Below are 27,511 nucleotides of genomic sequence, written 5' to 3' on the forward strand. Positions count from 1 at the left end.
AGGCAGCAAGAATGAAGAGATAGTTAAAGAATAAAACATCCAATTTTTTGCTTAGCCAAAGAACTCAGACCAAGTCTAGTGTCCAATAAGACAAATATTTACATGGAGCAAGTGAAAGCCCAAAGAGGAGCAAACAAAAGCTCAACAAAGCTTAGCAAACTAATAGATTATATTTATGTTGCTCCTTTTATCCCTAACATATTGATGTTTTTTTAATAATTGGTTGTTGTTCTCATGATAAATTTTGTATTCCTTGTTTGTATTCCTTGATATTCCAAGTATACCTTAGACTTTGTGGAGTCCTAAGTATTACTAGTCATTAACTAATTACTAGATCTTAGCATATGTCTACATTAGGAAGATCTGGGTAGGCCAGCTTCCAACATCACACAGAGAAGAGGTAGAATGGGTTCCATAATGTTCAGAGTTACTATGATGTCTAAGAGAACTTGATAATAAATTAAAAAAAAAATTACACATGGAATTTAATGCTAAGAATAAAATAGTTATATGAACTACTCTTTGTCAAAATTAGTAAAAAACCAAACAACAACAATGTAATATAAAAACTTTATCATGCACAGTTACTTTAAATAACTTTGCATTAGGCAAATTCACCTTTACTACTCTGAAAGAAATCCACATTTACCAAAAAAGACTAGCTGAGGATAATATTGCCTGCTATCATCAGGTATATGGGGGGGAGGGGGAGGGGAGTGCCACTGTCCAAACATTTCTACAAACAAAATAAAACAAAGCAGAAAAACCCCAAAACAAAACCAAAAATCTTGCACAGCCAACCAATCACCAGCCATAAGGCTTGGTGTGGTGGGTTGGGAAGTAGCAATGTACTACACACATATGTTAACTTTAATGTGAAGTATTATGCATACTTTATCATTAACTTTACCTTTCATTTCATAATTCTATTTATTGTCATGGTTATTATTAGCATTTAAAATGTCTGCATTTTAGTACATTTCATGACTTATGTATGGCTTTGTTATATAGGCTAAATGAAATGGGTGGGTAGGGGCAAATTCCCACCATGTAAAAGTTGCTTTGAGTAGAGGTCTTCAGAATGGTCCACTTAAATCCCCTTCCCCTTCCCTCCTCCCCTCTCCTCTTCTATGTCCTGTCTGTATTCTGTACTGGGCCCGATGCCCTAGGAATATAAAGTGTGATTGGGGGAGAAGCTTACGTTCTAGTGGTATGGAGTAGTGTCCACTAATCTTGATGTTGACTCATCACTTTTGAAAGCTCTACAGCTTCATGTTATTCTGAATACTAAATGTACCATCTGTCTAGTCTCCTAAATGAAACATTTTAAGATACTCTCCCCCCCTCCTTAGTTTTATCCTTGTTTATTCTTCTTTCCTTTGTTCATTCTTTGGTCTATCAACCACCTAGCCTTTCAGATTAGTTTAAGTGCACATTCATACTACTGCATGGTTATAAAATATCACTTTTTTGGGCCTAAATTTTTCTCCTTTGGCTATAAGATATTGGTCAAGTTATTCAACCTCCCATTTCTCTAGACAACTAAGACAGAGAAGTACCCTACCTTGTATCAATAGAAGGAGCTTTCTCTTCCAGATGTTTCTCATGTAAATGAAATCAGAGATTCACTATACCTATCCTTATCTATGATATAATTTTGAGTTTATTTCATGACATTTTACTTTCTCCTCTCCAAATCCCTGATCATTGACAAGAACTGAGTCCCTAGAATCATAATTCTCACTCTCTTACCCTTTCACTTTAGGGTAGACTTTGGCACAACCGTATTCTACCTTCATCTTACTAATTATCAAAACCTTTTTAAAAGAATAGTATTTCTGAGAACACATTTTATTTCTTTTTTTGTCTTCTTTTCACATATTCCTGCTTCCCTTTTCTCACCTTTCCCCTTCCTTTACCCCTTCTCCTCCTCCCCTCCTCCTTTCCCTTTCTTCCCCTCCCCTCCCCTCCCCACCCCTCCCCTCTCCTCCTCTTCTCTTCTCTTCTCTTCTCTTCTCTTCTCTTCTCTTCTCTTCTCTTCTCTTCTCTTCTCTTCTCTTCTCTTCTCTTCTCTTCTCTTCTCTTCTCTTCTCTTCTCTTCTCTTCTCTTCTCTCCTCTCTCCTTCATTTTATTTGCTTATTCATTTATCTATTTATTTACTCATTTATCTATTTATGCCTTGATTTCTTTAGAGACTTTCTTTTTAATTTGCATAAAGCACTTTGAATTCTCTGGATAATGTGCCAAAGTGCTTCATGAATAAAAATGAATTGTAATATATTAAGGTCATCACATTTACAGGAAGCTGTGGGGTAGAGGTCACACTATAACAGTTCAGTCTTAAAGTACTATTCCTACTCTGAATTCTGGAGTTCTAGGCTTGTGCTTTAACTTCCAGGCTAACTGTGTGAATTGTTTTGTTTTGTTTTGTTTTGTTTGGGGGGGGGGGGAGGTGGTCAGAAGTAGTAGGAGAGAAACTTCATGATTGTATCACAAGTTGTATATCTTTTATTAACCAAAAAATGTATTGACTAAAGAACTGAGGTTAATCATAGCTTCTTTTAGGCATACTTTATACAGCTATTTGTGTAGAACCCCAAGAATGTATCGATATGACCAATGGAGAGATTTCTTGTCATTATTTGGGATGAACAAGAAAGTTTAAATAGTGGGATGGTGTTTTATTTAAAGCAAAAATGCTTGGAATACTAACATGTCAGGGGAGACAAAGTAAAGACTTATGTAGGTGTTTAGTTGTAATTAGGAGTCTAAAAATTAAATGAAAATATGATCATGAATAGTTTGGTGCATTTTACTGCAGATGTTTGGTTTATATGATTTTATTTTATTTAACTTTTATATAGACCAGGATTGAATACTTCAGATAATGAATTAAGACCTGAGATTCATTCAAGTACTTCCAAAAAAGAAAAAAGCCCACAAGCATTGAAAATCACTGAATGAATTTCAATACAGATGCCTTAGTACTGCTTTGTCAGTTTGACACAGTTACTTGTTTATTTCATGCCAAACAGTGGCATAAGACTCTGAGGCAGTTGGATCCTGGGTGGAATAAATAATTAAAAAAATCAATACCTATCTTCCTTAGATCTAATAGTTTAAGAAAATTGAGCATGTATGTCCAAATCATAGTTGTTTTCAATTCAAAGGTTTAGTAACTGGAAGCCATTTCTATATGATTGTAATCTGATAACCTATTTTGAAACACGTTTGTAGAGCTCATTATGATTCTATGTGCCTCTAATGAAAGGATTGTTACACAATGGGTGGAGAGAATGAATTGTCTTTCTACCTCAAGTGTTGCTTCTTTAAGTACAAGGCAGGATTGCCCTCAATCTTATGGCAATAGCCAACTTACAAGTGATTGGAATTTTTGCTAAAGTAAATTTAAAGGATGTGACATTCAAAGGAGATGCCAAGAAAAAAATGTGGCAGACGAGATTTTTTAAGCTAAATACTTAGTTACAATAAAGAGTGCATGTCACAGATGAATAGTTAGTAATGGCTTCAGATTAGCAGGAAAAGAGCAATTCCCATATGCTTATTCTTCTAGTCTCTAACAAAAAAAAAACGTTATAGAAAAACTGAACAGTATTTAACAAGCTGTGAGTTATAGCAACAGTGTCAGTGTATCTAGTTCCAGAAGGATAACAACATTACCATATTTCTTCAAAAAATATTTTAAGATACTTTGCAAAACAGAAAGATAGCTCTAAGTGAATCCCAACTCTTACTTCCCACCACCCCCCAGCCCCATGGGCAGCCTCATTGAGTTTGGATAACAACTTTTCTTTGTGACTTCCTGATTCTAAAATTTGCTTGGATAATGAAGCTCATAAAACAGTACTGAGCCAACTGAGCCAACTGAGCCGAGGTGAGACTTTGCAATGCAGAGACTTTAATGACTAAGTTAGAGATAGATCAATCAATCAATCAACAGGTATACATTAAGTACCTATTATTGTGCCAAGCACTGTGTTAGTCACCGCAGTTACAAAGACAAAAATGAAGTAGACCCTGCTTCTTTCCTTAGGAGAGTACATTTGATCAGAAAAGATAATCTCTTCATACATTAGTAAATAGAAAATAAATGCAATGTAATTGGTAGGGAAGAGAGGAGTGGCAGCTGGGAACTTCAGGAGATGCCATGTAGGAAGTTGGATTTAAGCTGCATTTTTAAGGAAATTAAGGATTCTAAGAGACAAAGGTGAGAAAGGAGTACATTTCAGGAATGAGGTATAGCCTTTGTAAAAGCAAGGAGATGGGAAAATGAGTGTCACATGGAAGGAATTTTGAGGATTCCAGAAGTAAACAAGATCCATTAGTCCTTTGTGGAGTATATCCAAAACTTTAGTTTCAAGTTTGTTAATTTTCACCTCACTTCGAGCAACTTCCAATATAAATCTTAATGTAGCCCATATAGGGAGCTTAGAAACCATGTGATCTCACTCGGCAGATACTGATAATTTTGGGGAAAGTCTTGGAGATGGAACCTATCGGCTGTGCAGCCCTTCTGAACTTGTGACAGAGATCCTTTAGTAATATCACAGACAGCACCATCAATAGTCATCAACTTCGTTTCTTTTCAAAGGCATTTTCTCAGTCCTCACTCTCCCAGGGTGTCACAATGTGCACATATGGGCAATGTGACTTTTTTGTTTCTGTGAACTTAAACAAAGCTGCCAGCTTTAATTTTAGGCTTTGCAGCCTTGATAGTGTCCCTTTAAATATGATACCCATAATATTTCAGTTAAGAAAGAGCCTGAAAAGAAAAAGAAATAGATGAGATTATATTTCCTTCAGTATAGTGGGAACAGTTGTCTCCTGGTCTTTGTTTAAAAGACACACACACACACACACACACACACACACACACACACACAAATTATTTAGAATAAATGAGATAATCCCCCTTACATCCTTACTAAGGGGGAAAACACAGCATACATGTTGTCATTTTGTTATATTGTGCTAGTAATGGATTCATCCCACTGTATTGGATTTTAGGCAACAATTTGGCCTTATGTCAGTATGCCAAATTAGCAGTCTGGTTTATATTATATACCTTTCAAAAGTATTTTTCAAAGCAGAAAAAGCTAAATGTTAATTAGCTGTTAGTAGTTGCTTCTGTGAAGTAATATCTTTTATTCACATTGCCTAAGTCACTCAATGGTTTTGTTATATACCTAGGGCAATTCATCCCTTATCAGTTCCCCAAAAGTCATTCAGGACACTGTGATTCAGTTGACATATTCAGTTGTACTGATTTAAGTAGTCTTAATCTCTGAAAAGAGTTAATACTCTTTCTTAAATACCTGCCTAATTGCCAGGGAGTGACTTAGGGGGTGAGGGAGGAATATAGCTGTAGCCTTATGTTCAGCTGTTGCTGCCAGCATGATTTCAAGTATATATTCAATATGTGAGCGTTTGCAGAGAAATTACACTTTGCCTGAGAAGAAGAAAATCAAAAGTTCTACTTTTTAAAGAAAAAGAACCATTTGATTCTGCTTTCTTACCAGAAAAAGTTTGGCTGACCTTTTTATCACACAGAGTCCTGTGAAGAGAACTGTGCATAGGGAAACAGTTGGTAGTTTTTCTATTCAAACATAAACACAGACCAACACCTCCTAGCCCAACTGGAAGACACATAACTATTCTGTGAAGAGAGATTTATGTATCCAGTAAGATTTCTTAGGTTAGTCTTTTTTTATTAATTATTTAAAATATAATTTCAGTGGAAATGTGCTTATTAGTAATTTCCTTTACACTTTCCAAAGAAGTCACTTCACCCAGTTCTGTTTTGGCACTGGAAAGTGCTCAACCCAGTAAGTTGAGATTTTGTTCACTCAATAAACAAGCATTGATCAAGCACTTGTTATGTAGTATGCACTGTGCTGGACACTGGAGACAGACATCCTAAAGTGAAACAATACCTGACCTCAAACAGCTTCCATTATACTGGCACATGTTAGATCCAATTTTTGCAAAACATCAGGTAGCTTTGGGTAATGGTATTGTATATATTTGAACTGATTATTTAGCATTATTTAAATTATTGTTTATCTTTTAATATTCTTTTATTTTAAAATCGAGTTACAAATTCTCTCCCTCCCTCCCACCATTTCTCTGTTCCCTAAGAAAGCAAACAATATTATGTGAAATCAAGAAAACATATTTCCATGTTAGCCATATCACTAAAAAATATCCAACAAAAATAAAGTTATCCTTCAATTTTCACTCAGAGTTCATCATTTTACTCTGTGAAGGTGGAATTTTCTTGGATCATTGTATTTATCAAAGTAGCCAAGTCTTTCACAGGTGATCATTAAACATTGCTGGTCTCTTAGTCCTTCCCATTTAACTTTGCATCAGTTCATATAGATCTTTTCATATATTTTACTGAAACTACTCCCCTCATCATTCCTTATAGCAAAATTGTACTCCAACAAAATCACATCACAATTTGTTCAACCATTCCCCCATTGATGAGCAGCCCTTAAATTTCCAAGTCTTTGCCACCACCACAAAAATAGCTGTTATAAATATTTTTGTACATCTAGGTTCTTTTCCTTTTTGTTATATTTTGGGCATAAACCTAGTGGTGATATTGCTGTATCAAAAGGTATGCCCCAATTCTGTAGTTTTTGGGTATAGTTCCAAATTGTTCACCAGGATGATTAACCTAGTTCATAATTCCACCAACAATTTATTAGTTTACTTATTTTCCTTCAATCCTTCCAGCATCTGTCATTTTTGATAGGTATGAGGTAGTATCCCAGAATTATTTTAATAAACATTTATCCAATAAATAGTCATTGAAAGCATCTTTTCATTTGACGATAGAAGACTGATTTATTCTCCTGAAAACTATTTCTTTATATCCTTTGGCCATTTATCACTTGGGGAATAGCTCTTATTTTTATAAATGTGTCTCAGTTCCCTATATTGCTGAGAAATGAGTCCTTTATTAGAGAAACTTGCTGTAAATGTTTTTGATGTTGTTTCATTGTCTACAACACTTCCAGCAAAATGATAATCTCTGATAATCTCTCTTTATTAGGACTCTTTTTGCTTTTGCTTTGTTTGAGATCATGATTAATACCCCAACCTTTTTTTTTTAACTGAAGCATAATAGATTCTGCTCCAGCCCTTTATTTGAATGCTGTGTGTGTCTTTCTCTTTCAAGTGTGTCTTTTGTAAACAACATATTGTTGGATTCTGGTTTCTAATTCATTTTGCTATCAACTTCCATTTTATGGGTGAGCTCATTCCTTTCACATTCACAGTTATAATTACTGTGTATTTCCCTACATCCTATTTTCTTTTGTTTATCCTTCTCTCTCTCCATTTTGGTTCTGATCATTGCTTCCCTTAATCCACCTTTTATTACCTCCCCCTATATCTCTTATCCCCTTCCCCTCCTATTTCCTTCTTGAATCAGATTTTTATACCCAACTGAGTGAGTTTGTATGTATGTATGTATGTATATAGAGAGATAGATAAATGATAGATAAATAGATGGAGATATTAGATATGTGTATTCTTCCCTCTGAATTAATTCCAGTAAGAGTGAGGTTCAAGCATTATCCACCCCTCATTTTCCTCTTCACTATAAAAGCTTGTTCTTGCATTCCTCTATTATTTGAGGAAAATTTCCCCTTTCTACTTCTTTTCTCTACTTCCCACATAATCAACTCATGCTTATGCCCTCTTTCAATGTAGACCTCTATTAGTGATAAACTTCTTAGTTCCTTATGATTTCTCTTTCTTGTTTACTTTTTTATGCTTCTTTTGAGACATGCGTTTGAATGTCAAATTTTCCATTCAACTCTGGTATTTTGATTAGAAATGCTTGAATATAGTTTATTTCATTAAATGTCCATCCCCACCCCCACCCCCCGCGAAGGATTATATTCAGTTTTTCCAGATAAATTATTCTTGGTTTTAAACCTTGCTCTTTTTCCTTCAGAAAATCATATCCAAATCATCTACTCTAATATGGAAGTTGCTAAATCTTGTGTGATCCTGATTGTGGTTCCATGATATTAGAATTATTTTTTCTCGCTGCTTAAAGTATTATCTCTTTGAACTGGGATTTGGCTCTGGAATTTGGCTATGATATTTTCATTTGGAGTCTCTTTCAGGTGATAGGTGGATTCTTCCAAATTCTGTTTTATCCTCTGATATTGGGGTAGGTTTTCTGGATAATATCTTGAGATATGATGACTGGGCTTTTTCTTTGATCATGATTTTCATGTAGTCCTATAAATTATCTTTCCTCAATATACTTTCCAGGTCATTATTGATTTAATACAAATTTTTTAACTGCTTATTTGCCTTTTGATTGGAATTAGGTCTTAGGACTCTCCACTAAAGATCCTAAATCCATAGAATATTAGAACTGGAATGGCCTTGAGAGATCAAATGGTTTGCCTTCCTGACCTTGAGTTATCAATACTCATGGTGATACAGTCCTGGTGATGATGCTAAGCATGAGAGTTCATGTTGATTCAATAATTTTTGGACTGGACATAACATTTCATGGTTATATGGAGCTAATTCCTGAAAAAAAAAACCTTCCTCCAACAATACAGATTAACAGCTACTCCAAAGCTTTTGGTCTTAGAGTTGTGGGGAGGACGCTGCCCTCTCCACTCAAGTGACTTGTTCAGCATAATACAACTGGTATTTGGTAGAGGAAGGACTTGAATTCACATTTTCCTAATATGGAGGTCAGTTGTGGCAATGTTGCATCTCCTATAGTACTTTGTAATTTTAGTAGGGATTGGAGTTTGTGAAGAGCTAATAGTTAAAATAGGAAACACATCATAGTCACAGGTAGAAATGCATTTTGTTGAAGTCTTCCCTGGAAATTTTTACTTTATGACTTCCAAGGAGTAGAATGTGACAAGCAAAATTGTCATTGAATGCATTATGGTCTGAGGGCTGCCTTAGTTCTTGCTGAAATAAGAATTTCAGAGGTAGAAGGAAGCTCAAAGTTCAACTGACATCATACCTGAGCCAGAATGGCATCTAAAATGGTTACTAAGTTAGTGAATAAACATTTATCAAGTACCTACTATGTGCTAGGCAATGCACTGTGCTATGGATACAAAGAAATGCAAAAGACATTCCCTGTCTCAAAGAATTCACAATCTACTGGGGAAAGTCAACATATAAAAAGAGTGGGAAAGACAGGGTTGAGTGAGAAAAGGTCTTACAACCAGGAGAAGAGTGATCATGTATTTGTTTTGGTCCCTCTCCTTAAATAGAGAATCTCAGAGGAGGTTTCCAGTGTTCACCTCATACCCTCTGCAATCAGAGGAATGGACAGGACCAAGGGGCAAGGGGAATGGAGGATGTGTGAGTTTCAGAGTTAGTGTAATCTTTCAGGAAGTTAAGTTCTGACTAGTGCTCATACCATATTAATTATGAGAATCTTTGCCTCATACTGGTCAGTTACTTTGATGTAATCCAAATGTTACTTAATTGTATTCAACTTTGATCAATGCTCTAGTGTGCTTGTATAACCTAATTCTGTCTCCATTTCTATCTGTATATCTGAGACCTGGAAATATGAGATATAATAATAATAGGAGTCTTTTTCTGATAACTGCTCTAGCTACATTCCCATCTCCAAGGGCCTAGATCCATAACTCTCTCTCATTCATTTTTTCACTTAATCTTATATTGCTCTATAATGTTAATCGATTATTTTTGTGGGTTCATGCTATGTCACTCTAGGCAGTTTATAAGAAAGCTCTTGGGAAGCAAGAATAGTCTTTTTTTCCCTTTTTTTTGCAGATGCCTTAGCCTAATATGTTGTACTTAGTAGGTCTTGATAAAGACTTATTTAATAAAATATATTCATGAATAGGATGGTTTGGGAGTATAAAATCCACTGAATATGACAGCTATTAGAGTCTTAGTATTTTAATTTTCTTACCCCAGGGACTCACTATAGTTTCTAATACAATGCATTATCTATTACTATATAATGGATAAAATAGTTTCTTTTATCTTCCCCTTTCCCAATATGTGAATTTATCATTTGATTCAATTATGTACAAGGTAACTAACTCAGGAAAAGATAAATTTGAAAGGAACTCTTTATATGTATTTTATCGTATTGGCTTACTGCCAGAATTTAAATTAAATTTTTCCAGGGGGCAAGATGGTGACAAATATAAGAACTTTTGGCATTGTGCTATCATATGATAAAAATTACATTGGAAAAATGAGAATTCTTTTTATATAAAAAACTAAGAATTAATTATTAAAATTAATTATCTAGCTGTAGTCACATTTCTCCCAAGAAATGATTATGTGCAAATTTTAACTATCTACTCCAATGTGTTTTCACCACTTCCAAAGACCTATGAGTTTATTGGTATAGATGTTTTCCTTCTGATGCAGATTTCAATTCATATTTTCCTTAATTAGATAGTCTATAGAAATTTCTTTGGCCAAAAAAAAAATAATTATCTGGTGGGCAACTTTTCAATAATTAACCAGAAGAAAACACTTTAAATAATTATTTTTTTCAAGGTAAGCATATATATAATTTTTAGTGAGGCAGTTGGGGTTAAGTGACTTGCCCAGGTTCACACAGCTAGTAAGTGTTAAGTGTCTGAGCCTGGATTTGAACTCAGGTACTCTTGACTCCAGGGCCGGTGCTCTATCCACTGTGCCACCTAGCTGCCCCTAAGGTAAACATATATAAGCCTATTCAGTATGCTTATTTATTCTCAGAAAAGGAAAATTTTTCCAATATTGAAGATTGAATTTTGAACTATATGATTTCAAATTCAAGTTCCCTCGCCCCATATGAAAATAGGAACACACTGGAAAACACACAAACATACATATATATCTAAATATATCTGTGTGCATGTGTATATACACAGATATCTCAAACAATTGGAGAATAGTTAAATAATATAGGTATACTCATTAGAACATTATAGTGCCATAAAAATCTACAAATGCAAAGCATGTAAGGAAACATGAAAAGACATATTTGAGTTAATGCAGTATCAAACCAGTGGAACCTGAACTTTATACAGCCTGATTAGAACTGTACAAAAAGAGTAGAAAAGAGAGAAAGGAGGAAAAAAAGTGGGTGAAATGTGGTGAAATACTGGTAGGACTAGGATGGGAACTATCACAAAAGTGTTTGCTTATTTGTTCTTGATTCTTTCGCTTGATTTTACCTTATTAAAGGCTAAAGATTTAGGGTAAGATTTTATTTACATTTTATATGCATCTTGACAACTGCTGTGATTTTATTAATTTCTCATGAGATCTATGATCTCATTGATCTAAGGGCTTATATTCTTCTACCAATGCAGAGCTGCACCTTCTTACATTTATAAACTTGCTTGGGGCACTTGAGACGTCTGTCAAACAGACAATACCTATAAGAAGAGTGAGTTGTAACCAGGTCTTCCTTATTCTGAGTCCAGTTCTCTAATATTTGCTTATATTTTTAAAAAATGGAAATCTTTCTAAAATCTTCCTAAAGAGTTCATGTTCATTAAAGACACCTTGTTTATTAAAAAGACTAAAGACTAAGGACCAGGACTGTGGTTTTCCTGATATAGGGAATTTCTTGATGAGAAAACTTACTCTCGGGGCAGCTAGATGGCGCAGTGGATAGAGCACCGGCCCTGGAGTCAGGAGTACCTGAGTTCAAATCCGGCCTCAGACACTTAACACTTACTAGCTGTGTGACCCTGGGCAAGTCACTTAACCCCAATTGCCTCACTAAAAAAAAAAAAAAGAAAAAGAAAAAGAAAAAGAAAACTTACCCAATGCAGGTTGGCACCTTGTCTGCAAATTATAGCAAGAGAGTTGCCTTGAATAGTGAGTCTCAATGACTTGTCCAGGGTCATGAATCCAGTATATCTTAGAAGCAGGATTTGAACCCTGATCTGCCTGGCTTCAAAACCAACTCTTCACATTCACTATATTATGTTGCCTCAGTATCCTCAATGGCTGAGTGACTACTGTGAGCATTACACATTTTATTGGGCAGTAATTCTAGATCCAGATAATATGGAAGTGTGTTGAATATATGCTAACCTCAGGAAATATCTTTGATCTTGTATTCCTTGAAAAGCCTCTAATGTCATATTGCTTCATATATTCACTCAGTTATTTACCACCTTTATAAGACAGGGAAAGTTTTTTTCCTTTTCTTCACTTAACTGCATCTAGGTAACCTCAGTGGTAGACTTGGGGTTTTGGACTCTGAGATTTCTAAGGAATTTGTCATCTCCAAATACTATGATCCTTTGAAAATATTGTCCGTAATCTTTATATCATTGAAACAATAGGTTATAGGCATTGTCTAGTTAGATTATAAACATTCATCTTGTTTCTTTTTTATGGGAGGGGGTTGGGAGGACATATTGTCAGAGTCAGTAAGGTAGAATAGAGGACTAGCCTTGGCATCAGGATGATCTGTATCCAAGCACTACTTCTGTCGCGTTTTAGTTGACTGTTCATTTAACTTTCCAGTACCCCCTAGGGAAGTCAAAGACTATGTGTAAGATACAGCTAGGTGACTGTCTACATTGATGTAGTAGCTTTCCACACCATCAAGTTCCCTATATCAATGATACTACAGATGAGAACAAAAAATACCCTAGGTTCTAATAGCAGGGTCTTCCTAACTGTTTCAGGAATTTGTTTGACAGGGTTTGGGGAGTATTTACTCTGGGTTTCACAATTCATCACCAGGACAAGGTTCTTCTGTAGACATGTCCCTAGACTACAGTTTTGTCCAGACTCTCTTAATTGGCTAATTTAATAAAAGTTGAGGAACAGACAACATTAAAAATTGCATCATTTAATGTTATAATAAGATTGAAAGTTCTGCATAATGGATCCAGTTTCTCATGAAATCTCTTGATCAAATTTCCCATGAAATTTATGTTGAAACTTGATCAAGTTTCTCACGAAATCTGGGTTGTGAAACTGATCACATGGCTGGCATAGAGGTATTTTGTAGTAGTGATGGAGGACTTCAATTATCTGGGTATCTGATGTAGTATCCTCTCTTTCTTTCTCTCTCTGTCCCTATCTCTCTGTCTCTGTGGGTTTCTGTCTCAGAAGCAGAACAGCCTTGCCTTGATGATAATTTCATTCTTTCATTTGTGGAGGAACCTATGAGTGGAACTTACTGTGTATTTGATTCTCATCAATAAGGAATAAGTAGGTGCTGGGGGTGGAGAGAGTGGGAAGCTTGGGGTAAGTGACTATTTTGTTTTAGAATTTATAGTAGGGAAGGCTAGGAAAGCTGATTATAGTCTGTGATGCACTTTAGATTTGGGAATAAAAGCTATCAAAGAGTTCAGTGAAAGGTAATATCTAGTATTCTAAAATATTATAAAGAAAATTATTCTAGCAAAGGATGGAATGCTATATGGAAGGAAATTCTGAAGAGAAAGAATCCAAATGAGAAAAGGAGTTGTCTAAAGAAATTGGCACGGATGCATAGGGAATTTATCAATCAAAACATGCAGAGAAGTTGGAAGCATGGACACACAAATGGAAGATGAAGACCTAAGTATAATTTGACTATGTCAATAGCTGTTAATTTTAGTTGAAGAACAAAGAAATGTCTGAAAAGAAAATGACTTTTTATTCACAAGAATCCTGAGTGTACCTCTTAATTCTCTTTGTCTTTGAGGGTTCTCTGTGCTGGCAGATTGTCTTGATTTCTCTTTTCATTAGTGTTTCTAATCTAAATGGAGAAGAAACAATTCCTTTTTTTTCTTTTTTCCCTTTTCTATCTACTTTCACTGAAGCATAGAATATTAGCTTTAGAAGAGTCTTTATACAACATGTTGGCTATCTCCCTCTCCTTAACACCTTAAAAATAAGGAAACTGAGGCTTAAGGTCACACAAGGAATTAACTTTTTTATTCCCACATTAGTCAGTACTCTTTCCCCTTTTCTAGTAATTATGGTACTTGGAATTCCTCTGAAAAGAAACACTTAAAAATTTGCTTCCATTTCCAGTGTCACCCCAAATGTTCAAAATGCCTGGAAATATTATTCTACATTACAGTATTTTGAAGTGTCTTCAATTTTCTTTTAAAGAATTCTTATATATTTTATTAGACTATGAAGTCCTTGAGAGCAGGGACTATTTGCCTTTTTTGGTGTCACTAATCCTTAGCATAGTGTGGGGCATATTGTAGACACTGAATAAATGATAGTTGACTGACTACTACAGCTATAAAATAGACCCAGTTGTGAAAAGTATGAAGTCTTTTTAAAAAAGAAACTAGAGCTTTGACTTTTCATTTTGTGTGTGTTTTAGTAAAATTAATTCCTTTACAGTATACCTCCAAACAAAAGTACATATGTTCATTTTTGTGGTTATAATATCTTTACTTTAATCATTTGAATGTATAGATTCTTTACTTTAGTGTCATTACACTTTTAGATCTTTCTCTAGCTGTGGCTTTTAGTCTAAAGGCATTTAAAAATAATAATACTATGTATATCTTTGTAACAAATTCAACCAAATACAATATTCTGGTTTCTTTGGTTCAGCTTAGAACAATAGGGAGGGGCAAAGGATATAGCACCAGTGATGCCACTGGGTTTTATCTGTGGGTCTCTGCAAACACACCTCAGAGACTCAGCCTACATAGTTGTTAGCACATCAAGATGATGAATATGAGCATTTATTCTACTGGGCCAAATTTATGTCAGGAGGTTCACAGCCTGCTAAAGATGAATAGTATTCAGGAAAATAAATCCTAGCAAGTCTTTGAGAGATGTTTTCTAGATTCTGTTTGTATATTTTGGAGAACTCAAAAGTACCTACAGTGTGGTCAGTACTCTAGGGAATTAAAAAAAAAAGATAGGATAAATGAAAGGGCTAGAGTCCTGCCCTTGAAGATTTTGGTAAGATAATGTTGATGCTTATAATCCACATGTTATGTACCTAAAGGCTTGAAAGTGCCTTGTATACGTTATTTCATTTGACCTTAACAACAATCCTTGGAGGTAAATTTTACTACAATTCTTATTTTACAAATGGGGAAACTGAGGGTCTGAAAGAACATGGGGCTTCTAGGTCATACAGAAAATAGGTATCTGGGAAAGAATTTAGACTTGGGTCTTCTGGACTCCAAGGCTAGCAGCAATCTATTCACAATGCCAAATTGCCTCTCTAAAATCATATATCTCTAGGGTGATATAGATATTGATATTATTTATGTGTATATTCATATAGGGTGATATATATACACATATATCACTCTATATAAATATATACACATATATACCTCACAGCAGATGAATGTGAAACAATAAAAGTAAGATATAAAGAAAACAAAGTAAATTATGATTTGAAGGAATTCAGAATAAGAATTAGAAATAATTGTTTTTTTTAAAGCTAATCAGTGAAAATTTTATCCATAATAGCACCAATCCTGTGCCATCTTGGAAGAGAAAGGACAATCACATCAGAATAACAGTCTTGTGGTTACTCCTGTGCACAGAATCTAGAAGACATTAACCTTCAGGTTCTAATTCATTACTTCTTCGGGCTTTAATTTTGATTTTTACTAATACATTGGATTTTGATAATACTTTGTGTAGTAGTTCTGAGAACAGCAGAATTTAGCTCAGAGAATATTTGCATTTTGAGTTCTATCTATATTCTTTTAGTCTAGTAATACAAATTGAAAGTAATAGGGGTGATTCTGTTGTTGTTCAGTCATATCCAATTCTTTTTTTTGGCAGAGATGTTGTAGTGGTTTGTCATTTCCTTCTCCAGCTCCTTTTAAGATGAGGAACTGAGGCAAACAAGGTTGTGTTTTTCCCAGGATCACACAAGCTTGTTTAGTGCCTGAGACCAGATTTGAATTCAGGCCCTTCTGATTTGAGGGCAGTGCTCCATCTACTGTGCCCACCTAGCTGCGCATAACAGGAATGATTTAAAAAAAGGTAATTATTAGATAGGATATATCTGAAAATTTGGATAAGTGGCCATAAAACAAGTCCCCCAAGAAACTCTCTAAGCTATAAGTTGCAAAGAAGGTGGCAACCCACATTAATAGAGGGAGTTCCTCATCAGAATTATAATCACAAATCCAGTGAAAAATATGTGTGTCTATCTAAACATGCCTCTCCCTGTCTGTCTTTCCAAATCTGTCTCTCTGTTTCTCTCAATGTCTTTCTGTCTCTGTCTCTCCTCACTTTAGCTACCTATCTCTAATACATACACACATATAAAATTAGATGTATGAATGGTTCTTAGTTATTTAGATTCTATTAGGTTCTATTACACATTCATTTATAAATAAAATGGGATTCAATCAATTAGATATATTATTAAATATATTAGATCTATAGATAATATTAGATCTATAGATTGATCTAAAATCTAATTCTTTTACACACATATGAATATGTGTAATGGAACTTTCAATTTCAAGTTTCTCTTGGTCAGGAACAATCTGTATATATGTAAATTTCTTTATTTCTATATATTTCTCTGATCTCATCTCCTTCCTTGGCGTTAGGCTACACTTTTAACTCCCTATTCAAGTTCCATTTTAACACTGCTCTTCTCATTCTCTTTTTGTTTTCAATCTTGAGTGAGAATTTAAAAAAAATTCAACAGTTCATTAAACTGTTTCTTCAGAGAATAAGAGAATAAATACTTATATAGTGCCTACTATGTGGCAGGCATTGTGATAAGGCAATGAAAGATTAAAATTTACTTATCCGACTGCTGAAATTTGGAGGCCATAGCAGCATTATAAAGCTGAGTTTGAGTTCTACTTTTTAAAAATGTAGATGATAAGCAAACACATTAGAGGGTGAAATGAGTAGAAACATATTAAAATTCTACTATATGCATAAATATAGAACTAAGTGGTTTCTTCTTTTCACTAAGCTGTCCCAGATATATGAGGCAGTGTATTTCTAACCTGACTAGTCATACAATACCACAAGAGCAGTGAACTTAGACCAAATCTACACAAGGCAAGTGTTTCCGAACTTTGGTCCCAGACATTGGTTTCCTATGCTTTGTTGTCTGAGAAGATGAAATTAGAGGAGAAGCAAATGTCAGAAATGCCAGGAAGAGTTGGAAAATGATTCATTGAGAATCACACAGCATTCTTTTGTCCAGAAAACTATTCTCAGATAGTAGATCCAGAAAACTGAAAATAAATGAATCTGTTTGTGGTGAATCTAATTCAGTGAAATTATCTCTTATCTCTGTTCTTGTAACAATATTTCAATATTTTTAGAATCTGTGACTTTATCCATGTTGGTGCTTTTTTTTTAAGGGTAGAAACCAAACTGCTTCATGATGCTGATGTGGCCATTGAATCTCAGCAACTGGGCAAGCAAATCTCAATGTTTCTGCATCTTATTTGACTATTTGATGAATTATAATAAGCCTTAACAGGCCATATAGCAAATTTAATTATTTTCTTGGAAAATTGCAGAAGAATTTTGCTAGTCATCAGATATGCCAAATTTGATTATGAGACATTGTGGAATATAATATAGGCAAACTGCTAAGTATTTCAGTTTCAAGTTGTGACTTAGTACCATAGGTTTTGAGTTGGGAGAGACCACTGATGTCACCTAGTCCAATCCTTTCATTTTATAGATGAGGAAACTGAGTCTCAGAAAGGTCAAATGAATTTGTCTGACTTCATATAAGTAGGGGTAGGGGTAGGGGTGAGATTTCAACTCTTGTACTCTGGCTCTAGACATTATGTTGCTTCTAGGTAGAAGATAGAAACAAGAGTAGGAATAAAATCTAGAGTGGAATTCTTTAGACATGTGTCCAACTACATCAGAATGGACATAACATGAGAGTCTTTTGTCAATGTGTTTATCATTGTGTAAATTCATGGTAAGTCTATACTTATGATTTGGATAGCAAACTCTGTAGGATGTTGCCCTGGCATAACATGGTATCTTCTATAAAAATTCCAGTAGGAATAGAACCATTGGCTAGGACTTGTGAAGATTCTGCTTTAGGATATATTTGTTAAGATACAAAACCATAGTTAGCTAGCTATATAGTCAAGATAATCTTGGGCTGTATCATAACCTGAAATTGTATTTCTGAAAGAGAAAAATGATATTTCTTGAGTTAAAACTTCCTATTTACCAACCAAAAGATAAAGAATGATGTATGTGCAATGTTTAAACTTTGCGTTATTTTATATCATTATAGGGGGGGAAATCATTGGCGAAAGAACATACCACTTTTTTTTTCTAAGTTAACCTTATGAGAACTTGTCTTGCCTGAGTTGAAAAAACTAGTTTTTTCTGACACATACCAGCTATGTCATTATGGGCAAGTCAGATAATGTGTTTGTGTCCAAGTAGCTCTCAAAGACAGTGGTCTACAAAGTGGGATGAGGACTGCTTGCAGAGTTGGGCCTCAGACTTACCAAAAAAAGCCATGGTCTGAATATGAAGGGTTATATGACCAACCAATCAGAGGGTAGGAAGGTAGATTCCATATCCATTTCCCTGTGATAACTAATTGTGGAGCTTGTTTCCAAAACAGCTCATCTACTTTTATCCCCAAACTCCTCCCTGAATGCTGCAAGTTTCTACCCTCCACACTCATGCACCAGGTTGTTGTTTTTTTCACATCTCTTTTAAATTTCTCTCATTTTGTGAAAGATAAGGACATCCCTTACAGTGTCCATGTTTGTAATCTTGGCATGATCTTTGGCTCCTCACTCTCCCCCTCCTTCCTCTTTCCTCCCTTTTTTCCTCCCTCTCTCCCTTACCCCACTTATCCACAATATCTCTTACATATCTGTTCCCTTTTCTCCTATTCATACAGCTGCCACTCTTGTTTAGGTCCCTGTTCCCATTTGCCTGAATTTTAGAAATATTCTACTAATTTGCACCCTCTCTTCCTGCCCTACTTCAATCTACAGAGTAGCCAAAGTGATTTTTAAAAAAAAAGTCTCATGTTACTGATCATGCCATTATCTTATTTAATGAACTTCAATGACTTCCTAGTAATTCTAATATTTCATTTTTATTTGATCATTTTAAAATTTCTACATTTATAAATTTTATGATGCCAAATCTAATGGCACAGCAGTACACTTATAATTATAAATAAACAAATAATTATACACATATTGGGTGGCTGTGCTCTTATTTTTTTTTACTTATATGAATGTGCCATCAAATAGTTTGGAAACCCCTGCTCTTAGATAATATGTTGTATATGAGTTGCTGACTTGCATCAATGAGGGAGTTTCCATACTTTCCACACTGGGACTTACCTACACTGATGAAGTTATGAGTCTGGACAACATTGTGTTTCTTTTTGTCATTATTAAATTATTTTCCATTTATTTTTTTACTCTTTGACACTACATTTGGTGTTTTCTTGGTAAAGATATTAGAGTGCTTTACCATTTCCTTGTCCAGCTCATTTTACAGATGAGGAAACTGAGGCAAACAGGTGAGTGACTTGCCCAGAGTCACACAGTTAAAGTGTTTGAGGCCAGATTTCAACTTATAAAGATGAGTCTTTCTGACTCCAGGTCCAGCACTCTATCCACTGTGCCACCTAGCTGCCCCTAAGTTGTCTTTATGCAAGCTAATTATATATGCATACGTTATAGATAATACTTCCTTTCATATATATATGCATTTATGTTTTATAAGAAAAAAATTAAAAATGATTACCACTGGATACATTTTAAAACTTTAACCAATTTCTACCAGATATTCTGTAACATTGTCATTTAACCTCTCTGGTCCTCAGTTTCCTCATCTGTTAAATGACAGGATTAGACTAAATAATCACTAAGGTTCCTTCCAATTTTAACTCTTTGATCCTATAAACTTGTAACCCATTATTATATATCAAAACATACATATTTATAACTAAATAATAGTAATAATACATTTATATAGTGCTTTAAGGTTTGCAAAGCACTTACATTATTTCATTCGATCCTTACATTAACATGCCATTATAACTCTCATTATAAGTTTAGGAGATAGTCATTAAAAGATTAAATGATTTCTATAGGGTCACACAGTTAGTAAATGTCACATGTAGGATATGAACAATATTTTGATGACTTCAAGTTTGGCATTGTATTTACTTATTATGCTGCCTCTCAATATAAATGACAGTATTGGTCTGGGAGTTTATTCATTTGTTTTAACTTTATATACTGGCAAATAACAAATTCTGTCATTTTCAAATCATTGATTTATTGATTATGCTGACCTATCTTTTAAATACTCATTTAGGTATGTATGCCTTTTTCTCACCTCTTCTTAATTAGAATTTCATTTCTTTGTGAGTAGAGATTTGTTTATTTCTTTATACTTTTAACCCCATGCCTACTACAATGTTTGACAGATATAGGTGCTTAGTAAATGAGTGTTGATTGTCTTTCTTTATGTACTCATGTCATTGGAACTCCTTTCTTTTATAAAAAAGATGTAATATTTGAACCATCACTCAACCAACTCTACTTAGATGTCTCCATGTCTTTTAAACTGCTTCCTATAATAACACAGAAGTCTGCACATGGTGGTTTGTGAGTTAGTTCCTAGTTTCATGAGGAAGAACTGTCGCTTGTGATGGTGCAAATTTACTTCCGTTCAGTTTGACAATTATATTTATAGCATGTTGGTAGGACAAGTTTTCAATCTTCCTTCAAAACAGTATCTGCCATTAAGTCCACATGCAAAATTCAGTAACCCTAAAAAAAACCCAAACCCATCAAATGTGCCTTCTCTATACAGTATAGAAAGTCCAATGTTGCTTTTAAGTTGTCTTATCTTTTTGTTGTATATCTGTTTATATACTATATAATTTATATGAACTCAGATTCACCACTGAGTGTGTAGTGAATAATTAACTGATAGGATTTCTTCTGGGAGAGCTAAGAACTGTTAAATGGTAGTTATTTTAGCACATTGAGTAACCATTTTAGATTTTTCTGCAGTAAAATAACAGATTGAGGGAACAGGCAATGCAACATCATTACATAAAAATAAAGTACCTTTAGTACACAAAGCTGTTTTTAGGCAAATGCTGGGAAGAAAACCAAAGGCATCCCTATGAAGCCTAGCAATGGGGCTATTTTTGTCCTGATTGGTAAGCTAATTTATATACAAATAAAATGTCACTTTGGATCACCACTGTCAGGATAAATTGATGCATTTCAGAGTTTTCCATGAGGCAATCTTGGAGACTCCTTTTTGGATCTTGGCCTCTTTGCCCAGGGTCTAGTTGAGAACTTTTTTGGCTTAAATAAGTTAGGGGGTGGAATTAAGTTTGGAAAATGCAAATGGAAAAGTCAGATTGATTTGTTTGGAACAAAAATTGGCTTGTAGATGATTTCTATAATTCTTCCTTGTTGAAAAAGGAATAAAAAATGTCTTTGGGGAAATTAGTTGTAAATTCAATTTAATCAATCAGCAGAGAGCTATAGTGGAAAAGTCCCTTACTTGACTTGTAGTCAGACGACCTGTTTAGAGTCCCACCATAGTCTTATAGTTTAAATGATTGTGAGCAAGCCAATTAACTTCACCATATCTCATTCTCTTGATCTGTAAAATGCAATTGGCAATTATTATGTTACCCATTTTATAAGTTGTGGAAAAGTGGATTTTAAATCTGTTTAAACATGTTACATAAACATGGGGGCAGCTAAGTGGTGCAGTGGGTGGAGTGCTAGGCCTGGAGGTAAGAAGACTAATCTTCCTGAGTTCAAATCTGGCCTAGTTATGTGACCTTGGGCAAGTCATTTAACCCTGTTTTCCTCAGGTTTTTCCTCTGTAAAATGAGCTGGAGACAGAAATGGGAAAGCACTTCAGTAAAGACAAAACCCCAAATGGGCTCACAAGTAGTTGGACACAACTAAAAAAATGGCTGAACAACAACATATAAATATAATCTATTATTCTTAATGGAAATAGTATTAATACTAATATTATGATCACCAAGACAGTGCTGAACTTTACAGTTTCTTATTCTATTAAAATTAGTTTTTAGTCTATTAAGATGAACATTTTGGGTTAAAGCTTTTATAATTTAAATTATTTATGAACTGTGTAGAAACGAATAATGGAGAGATCTTGTTTGAGGGTAAGAAAGACTTGGATTTGAACCTACCTTTAACATATATAACATAACAGAACACAACACAACACAGCACATTGACCTTATGACTGGGAAAATTACTTATGCTAACATCATAAGTTGCAGAACAATTGCCATTTTGCATTGGTACAAGGGAGCCTCTTATGTTTTAAATTCACAGGTCTAGACATTTATACAGAATATATACTTTCATAAACTCCTACCTACCTACATATATGCATGTACAGAGTGAGAGAGACAGAGAGCAAGAAAGAAGAGGAAGAAGCAAGTAAGAGAGAGAGAGAGAACAAGAGAGAGAGACACACAAAAAGAGACAGGGACAGAGACAGAGACAGAGACAGAAGGACAGAGAGAGATGCACACAGACAGACATGCAGAAAGACAGAGAGCAAGAGAGAAGAAGAGGGAGAGACAGGGAGGGAAGTAGAGATTGAGAGAGAGAGAAACAGAGAGAGACAGACAGACAGGAATAGCAAGACAGGGAAACAGTGAGACAAAGAGACAGAGATAGGAACACACACACACACACACACACACACACACACACACACTTTTAAAATTAAATAATTAAAAATTTATCAAGCCACAAAGCAGTACAGTGTCTCAGAACCAACATAGCTAAATTCATAGAAATTCTTTACCCCTATGATGGTTGGTCAGTTACAATCCATTTAGACTTTGTTTGTTGTTGGGGGTTGATGAGAGGGATGGTTCTTGAATTGTCATTTCAACAATATATGGTAACTGATTTAGAAGCTCCTAGCAATGCAGATCAGCAGCTGATTGGCCATTTAGGGTTAGAGGTTCTTCCTGGCACAGAGGGATAAAGTCACTTGATCAGGTTCATACAGTCAGAGGCAGAACTTAAATCTAGGCTTTTCTGACTCCAAGGCCAGCCATCAATTCCCCCACTGCCCCACATTAAGACAAAGAGGATTTGTAATCCATGTTGTTTGAAATTACAGTTCTTTGAAGTGTGATTTTTTTTAACCATTCGGTTTTTAATTATATCCTATTCTTTTGATAAGCCATAGTGTTTATTCATTTTCTGTACTTTATTTGTCTCACACTAAAAAAAAAAAGATGGATAAGTTTTAAATTGTGGTAAGTATATTCCCAATCTCAGGATTTCATGTACTAACCAAAGGTTAGGTCTTTGAGGAAAACATCCTGCAGGAAGTATTTCAATAATTGTTTGTTTTAACTTGCAATTTTGTTAGAGTAGAATAGTTAAGAACACTCTAGAAGGTGAATATAGCTATTAAACATTTAATTGTAGCAAACCTCAAATTATGTTCTTTGTAGGTAGTCATCTAAAATCTTAACTTGTAAATTTGGGATGAAATGAGGTTAAAATGTGGAGAACATGGCATGATGAAATCAAAGACTTGAGTAAAATGTGTTTGGGCTACAGTTGAAACTCTTTGAAATGGGATAGCTAAATAGTGTCTATTTTATCTTGGAGAGAGGCTTGGATTTATTCTAGTGTCCAGATGACTACTAATGTGCTCTGTGCTCTGAAGCATATGTTAATAGAGGAGATCACTTTGGATTAATTTGACGTGAATTAATAAGACATTTATTTGATGGGAGTTGTTTGAAGGTGATGACACTTTCTAGCTCAACAGGATTTAAGGTGTCCAAAAGTACCTTTAAAGATTGGTGGATAATCAATGCAAAGAGAGTAAATTAGATGGCAATGAAGAGCAAAAGAATAGGTTCTGGCTTTTACTATATGAAGTCTGAAGCATTTTCTAAAAGAAAGTAATTTAATGTTCAACCATTGTATTGGAACGGAAAGAAAAAGAAAACATTTATACACTTTCAGTAACTCTTTTTCTGGGGAATAGCATAAACAAAATGTTTCCTTGCATTTTATAGTTCACTTAAGCAATCCAATTTTGATCTGTATACATGGAGTAGACAGGACTCAAGTGAGATTTTTCGCCCTAAGTCAATGAGCAGACACATATGTTCTTGCAAAACTGTTTCTTGTTTGTTGATCATATGGAAACTATTCTAGGTTTCTAGTACCAAAACTTGACCTGCTTTTTATTCTGATATCACTTGCCCAATTCCTGAAATTCTTTGTGGGGGATTTTTGATCAAAAGAAATAGTTTACTATTCTTTATTCTCAAAAGCTAACTGGAAAAATGTAATTCATGACTTACCTAGTACACATAGGGGATAAGTGCTTTTATATGATAGACAGGGACATCATTAGGAAGTGAAAGACCAATAGGATTTTGCACTCTGTACATGGGGTTTTATATCGAATGACTAAAATTTAAAGTATTTTAAAGAAAGATTCAAAAAAGTCACCTTTTTCATGTTACAAAAAGAACTGCTGCTTGTAATAAAATCACACTCAACAGGAGAGACTTGGGTCAAAATAACATATTTTTCCCTCCTAATCTTTCACTCTATTATTCTAGAAATTTGATTGTTGGACTAGCAATATGTTTGTACTCATTCGTGCAAGTTATTTTGTTTATTGAAAAAGGCAGGACATTGTATTTTTTTTACTCTTCCCTACCCTGAGAAAGGTAGGTCAATGTATGTTATTTATTCCTCCCTACACTGGCAACCTGCATGCACTGACACACAGACACATTCACAGACACACACATACACAGACACACAACAACTTTTCAATTCAAGGAGGTAAAGGTAGGATCAGCTGGTTTGTTGGCTATCATAGACTCCTAGGTCACCTTAAATATGTAATAAAAACTTATTATTAAAGGACAGACATTACTAGTTACTGATCTTTTCAAGTAAAAAGAAATTAGTTAAGAAATCAGTAAATCAGAAACAGAATCATGGTGCCAGGGGGGATCTTGGAGATCATCTCTCAGCCGATTATTCTCCATGGAAGGTTACTCAGATCCAGAGAGGTTAGTAACTTGTCCAAGGTCATACAATTAGTTAGTAACAGAATGAGTTAGACCCCAGCTTCATAACTCTTTTCACCATACTACACAGTCATTTCATTTCTGACTATTTAAGTAGATTCCTGTTACAAAAACAAACAAAAAACCACATCTCACATGTGCATTAGCTTTCAGTAGAAATACACATGATGGTTATTATGATAATATATTAGATAGAGACGAATGAACTTCAAAATCAGTATTTGGGAGATTTTTTGAAAATAGGTTTTGATTTAATGGTGCAAATTCTTTTGATTCATTGTGTTTTACCATCTTCATTGAGATTCTTGCAATGGGTATTCATCCATTCCTTTTGATAGGCAATATGTCCGATGATCCTATTGCTAACTGGTTATTTGGACATATCAGTTAGCTACTAAAGCATGCAAGTTCCTGCTATACCATAGATGGGTTACAGTAGAAAAGTCTGTTCCGCTATGCTATGGAGACTCCAAAAAACAAAGAATTCAGCTATTACACAAGGAAGGAATCATTTCCACATTTTTAATTAACTGAAACCATGAAGTAGTCATTAAATAATTTAATACTGAGGGCTAATATTTTTTATTTCTATTCTATAAGTAGGGCAGTTTTACACAATGCATTGACCACAAAGTCCTGTGTTCAAGCCCTGCCACAGGCTACAGGATGTATGACCCTGGTCAAGTCACTCAACTTCTCAATGTTCTCCCTTAGAATATTAGCTATTGAGAAAGTGTCAGCCTGCATTATTAGGAGGAATTTCATAATCCAAGAGTTTTCTAGAGCAAGAGTACCATAAGTTCAGTATATATTCATTTCTCTAAACACCTGTCCCAAGTACTCTTGAGATCATAAAAATAGTCACTGTATTCTGTGGCCTTTTTCACATAATAAGCCTATCCTCTCTGACTCCCAGACAAAAATGAAAAGAAGGGCTTTAAATTGAAATGTCAGTTTGGTAAGGTAATGTTGTTGATTAAGATGTTGAAAGATATACTTCCACAGATGGAATGTCTTACATCTGAGTTAGTAAGGAGAATTAATTCATGCACAAAATAATGGCCAGATAAATACCTCTCTTTTCTTTTAGGATCCCCATTTTTCTGCATTACATGTCAGCATTAATGCAGTACATTTCATGGCACATGTGACAAAGGATTAGGTAGATGAGGAAATGATCTCGTTTACCACCCTGAAGTCAAGGGGTCATAGAAAAAAGTGAAACAGGACTGATAATAACCAAGTTTTTACTGCAAAGGCAACAAGTGAGATCATTCAGATATCCTTCCTCTTTCCTCTGCCCTGCCTACACCATCTCAATTCATTCTCAGGTCCATTATCCAGAGCAGTTCCTTCTGCTGGACTTATTGAACTTGCATTTTGATCTTTTGGAAATCTTTGTGACAGTTGAACAATGGCTTATGGAGTAGAACCCCCACGCTTAAAACCTCCATTTTGCTAATACTCATAATTAAGACTGATGGGTGGGCTAATGATCCTTTTTTCACAGCTTGATATTTTACCTTCTGAAAAATACCAAAGTGCATTCCTATTAATCATTAATTAAATCTCCTGTGCCCCCATGGTGTTGGTAAGGTAGGTATGTCATTATAGATGAGGGGCTTTAAGAAGCTAAGGTATCTTTCACTAATGTTCATATCAACAGTATACTTGAGAGCAGAAATTTTCATGTTATTAGTGTCCAATCTTAACAATTTGTTATATTATGCTCTATTCTGTGCTTGGCAGAAACTCAGGGGAGGGAGGGGACATTGCTGTAGTCATTCTCATGTTTTTGTAGAAGAAAATCCCTGCAGTTTCTCAAGCGGCCCAATGTGGGGGCATGTTGATGTGAACTAGGAATGATATATTGATACAGAATCCTATGTATACATCATTTAGGAAGGAAAATTTTTTTTTGCTTTGTTTTACAGATATACAGATCAGCTCTCAAAATGTCTTCTGTGTCTTCCGTGCATCTTCTAAGACAATTGCATTAGCCTCCTGCTAGTTGACTAATAGAATTAATAATTGTAAAAAGCACTCTAAAGCCACATGCCTTATGAAGTCAATGCTGGGTATGATTTTACAAGTATGTGATCCATTTTTTCAAGTGAAAATGTTAACTGAAAAAGTTCTTGGCACACAATAAAACATCATGCAATCTGTTATTTGTCTTACAGATAATAATTTGAGAGTGGCTATATTCTTACTGTATCTAACTTATGACTTGATAGTGGATGGTTTCCTCAATGTAGAAGTACTGCAAATGTGCTTTTATTTACATAATATGTCTTTTTGAAAAATGATAGCGATTGAATTCCAGTAAAGTACATATACATACACACACACACAATATTATTTCTAAGGATCTTTTAGAGTACCAATCAACTAAACAGACCACAGAATGAAGAGGG

The 27,511-nt window shown here is 34.8% G+C and overlaps 1 protein-coding gene across 2 annotated transcripts in view; it reads left to right on the forward strand.

Annotated features, from left to right (window-relative positions):
* TRPS1 (transcriptional repressor GATA binding 1) overlaps positions 1-27,511 on the forward strand; it is a 319,434-nt gene that overhangs the window by 26,255 nt on the left and 265,668 nt on the right. The window contains exon 2 of one of the 2 annotated variants that reach the window (XM_043977177.1): positions 27,029-27,186. The exons of the other annotated variant lie outside the window; for it this stretch is intronic. Within the exon in view, the coding sequence (XP_043833112.1) occupies positions 27,150-27,186 (37 nt within the window). The 5' untranslated portion in view covers positions 27,029-27,149. The remainder of the gene's footprint in view (positions 1-27,028; positions 27,187-27,511) is intronic. 2 annotated transcript variants of the gene reach the window in all.

This window comes from Dromiciops gliroides, chromosome 1 (genome assembly GCF_019393635.1).
Source record: "Dromiciops gliroides isolate mDroGli1 chromosome 1, mDroGli1.pri, whole genome shotgun sequence".
Lineage (NCBI taxonomy): Eukaryota > Metazoa > Chordata > Mammalia > Microbiotheria > Microbiotheriidae > Dromiciops > Dromiciops gliroides.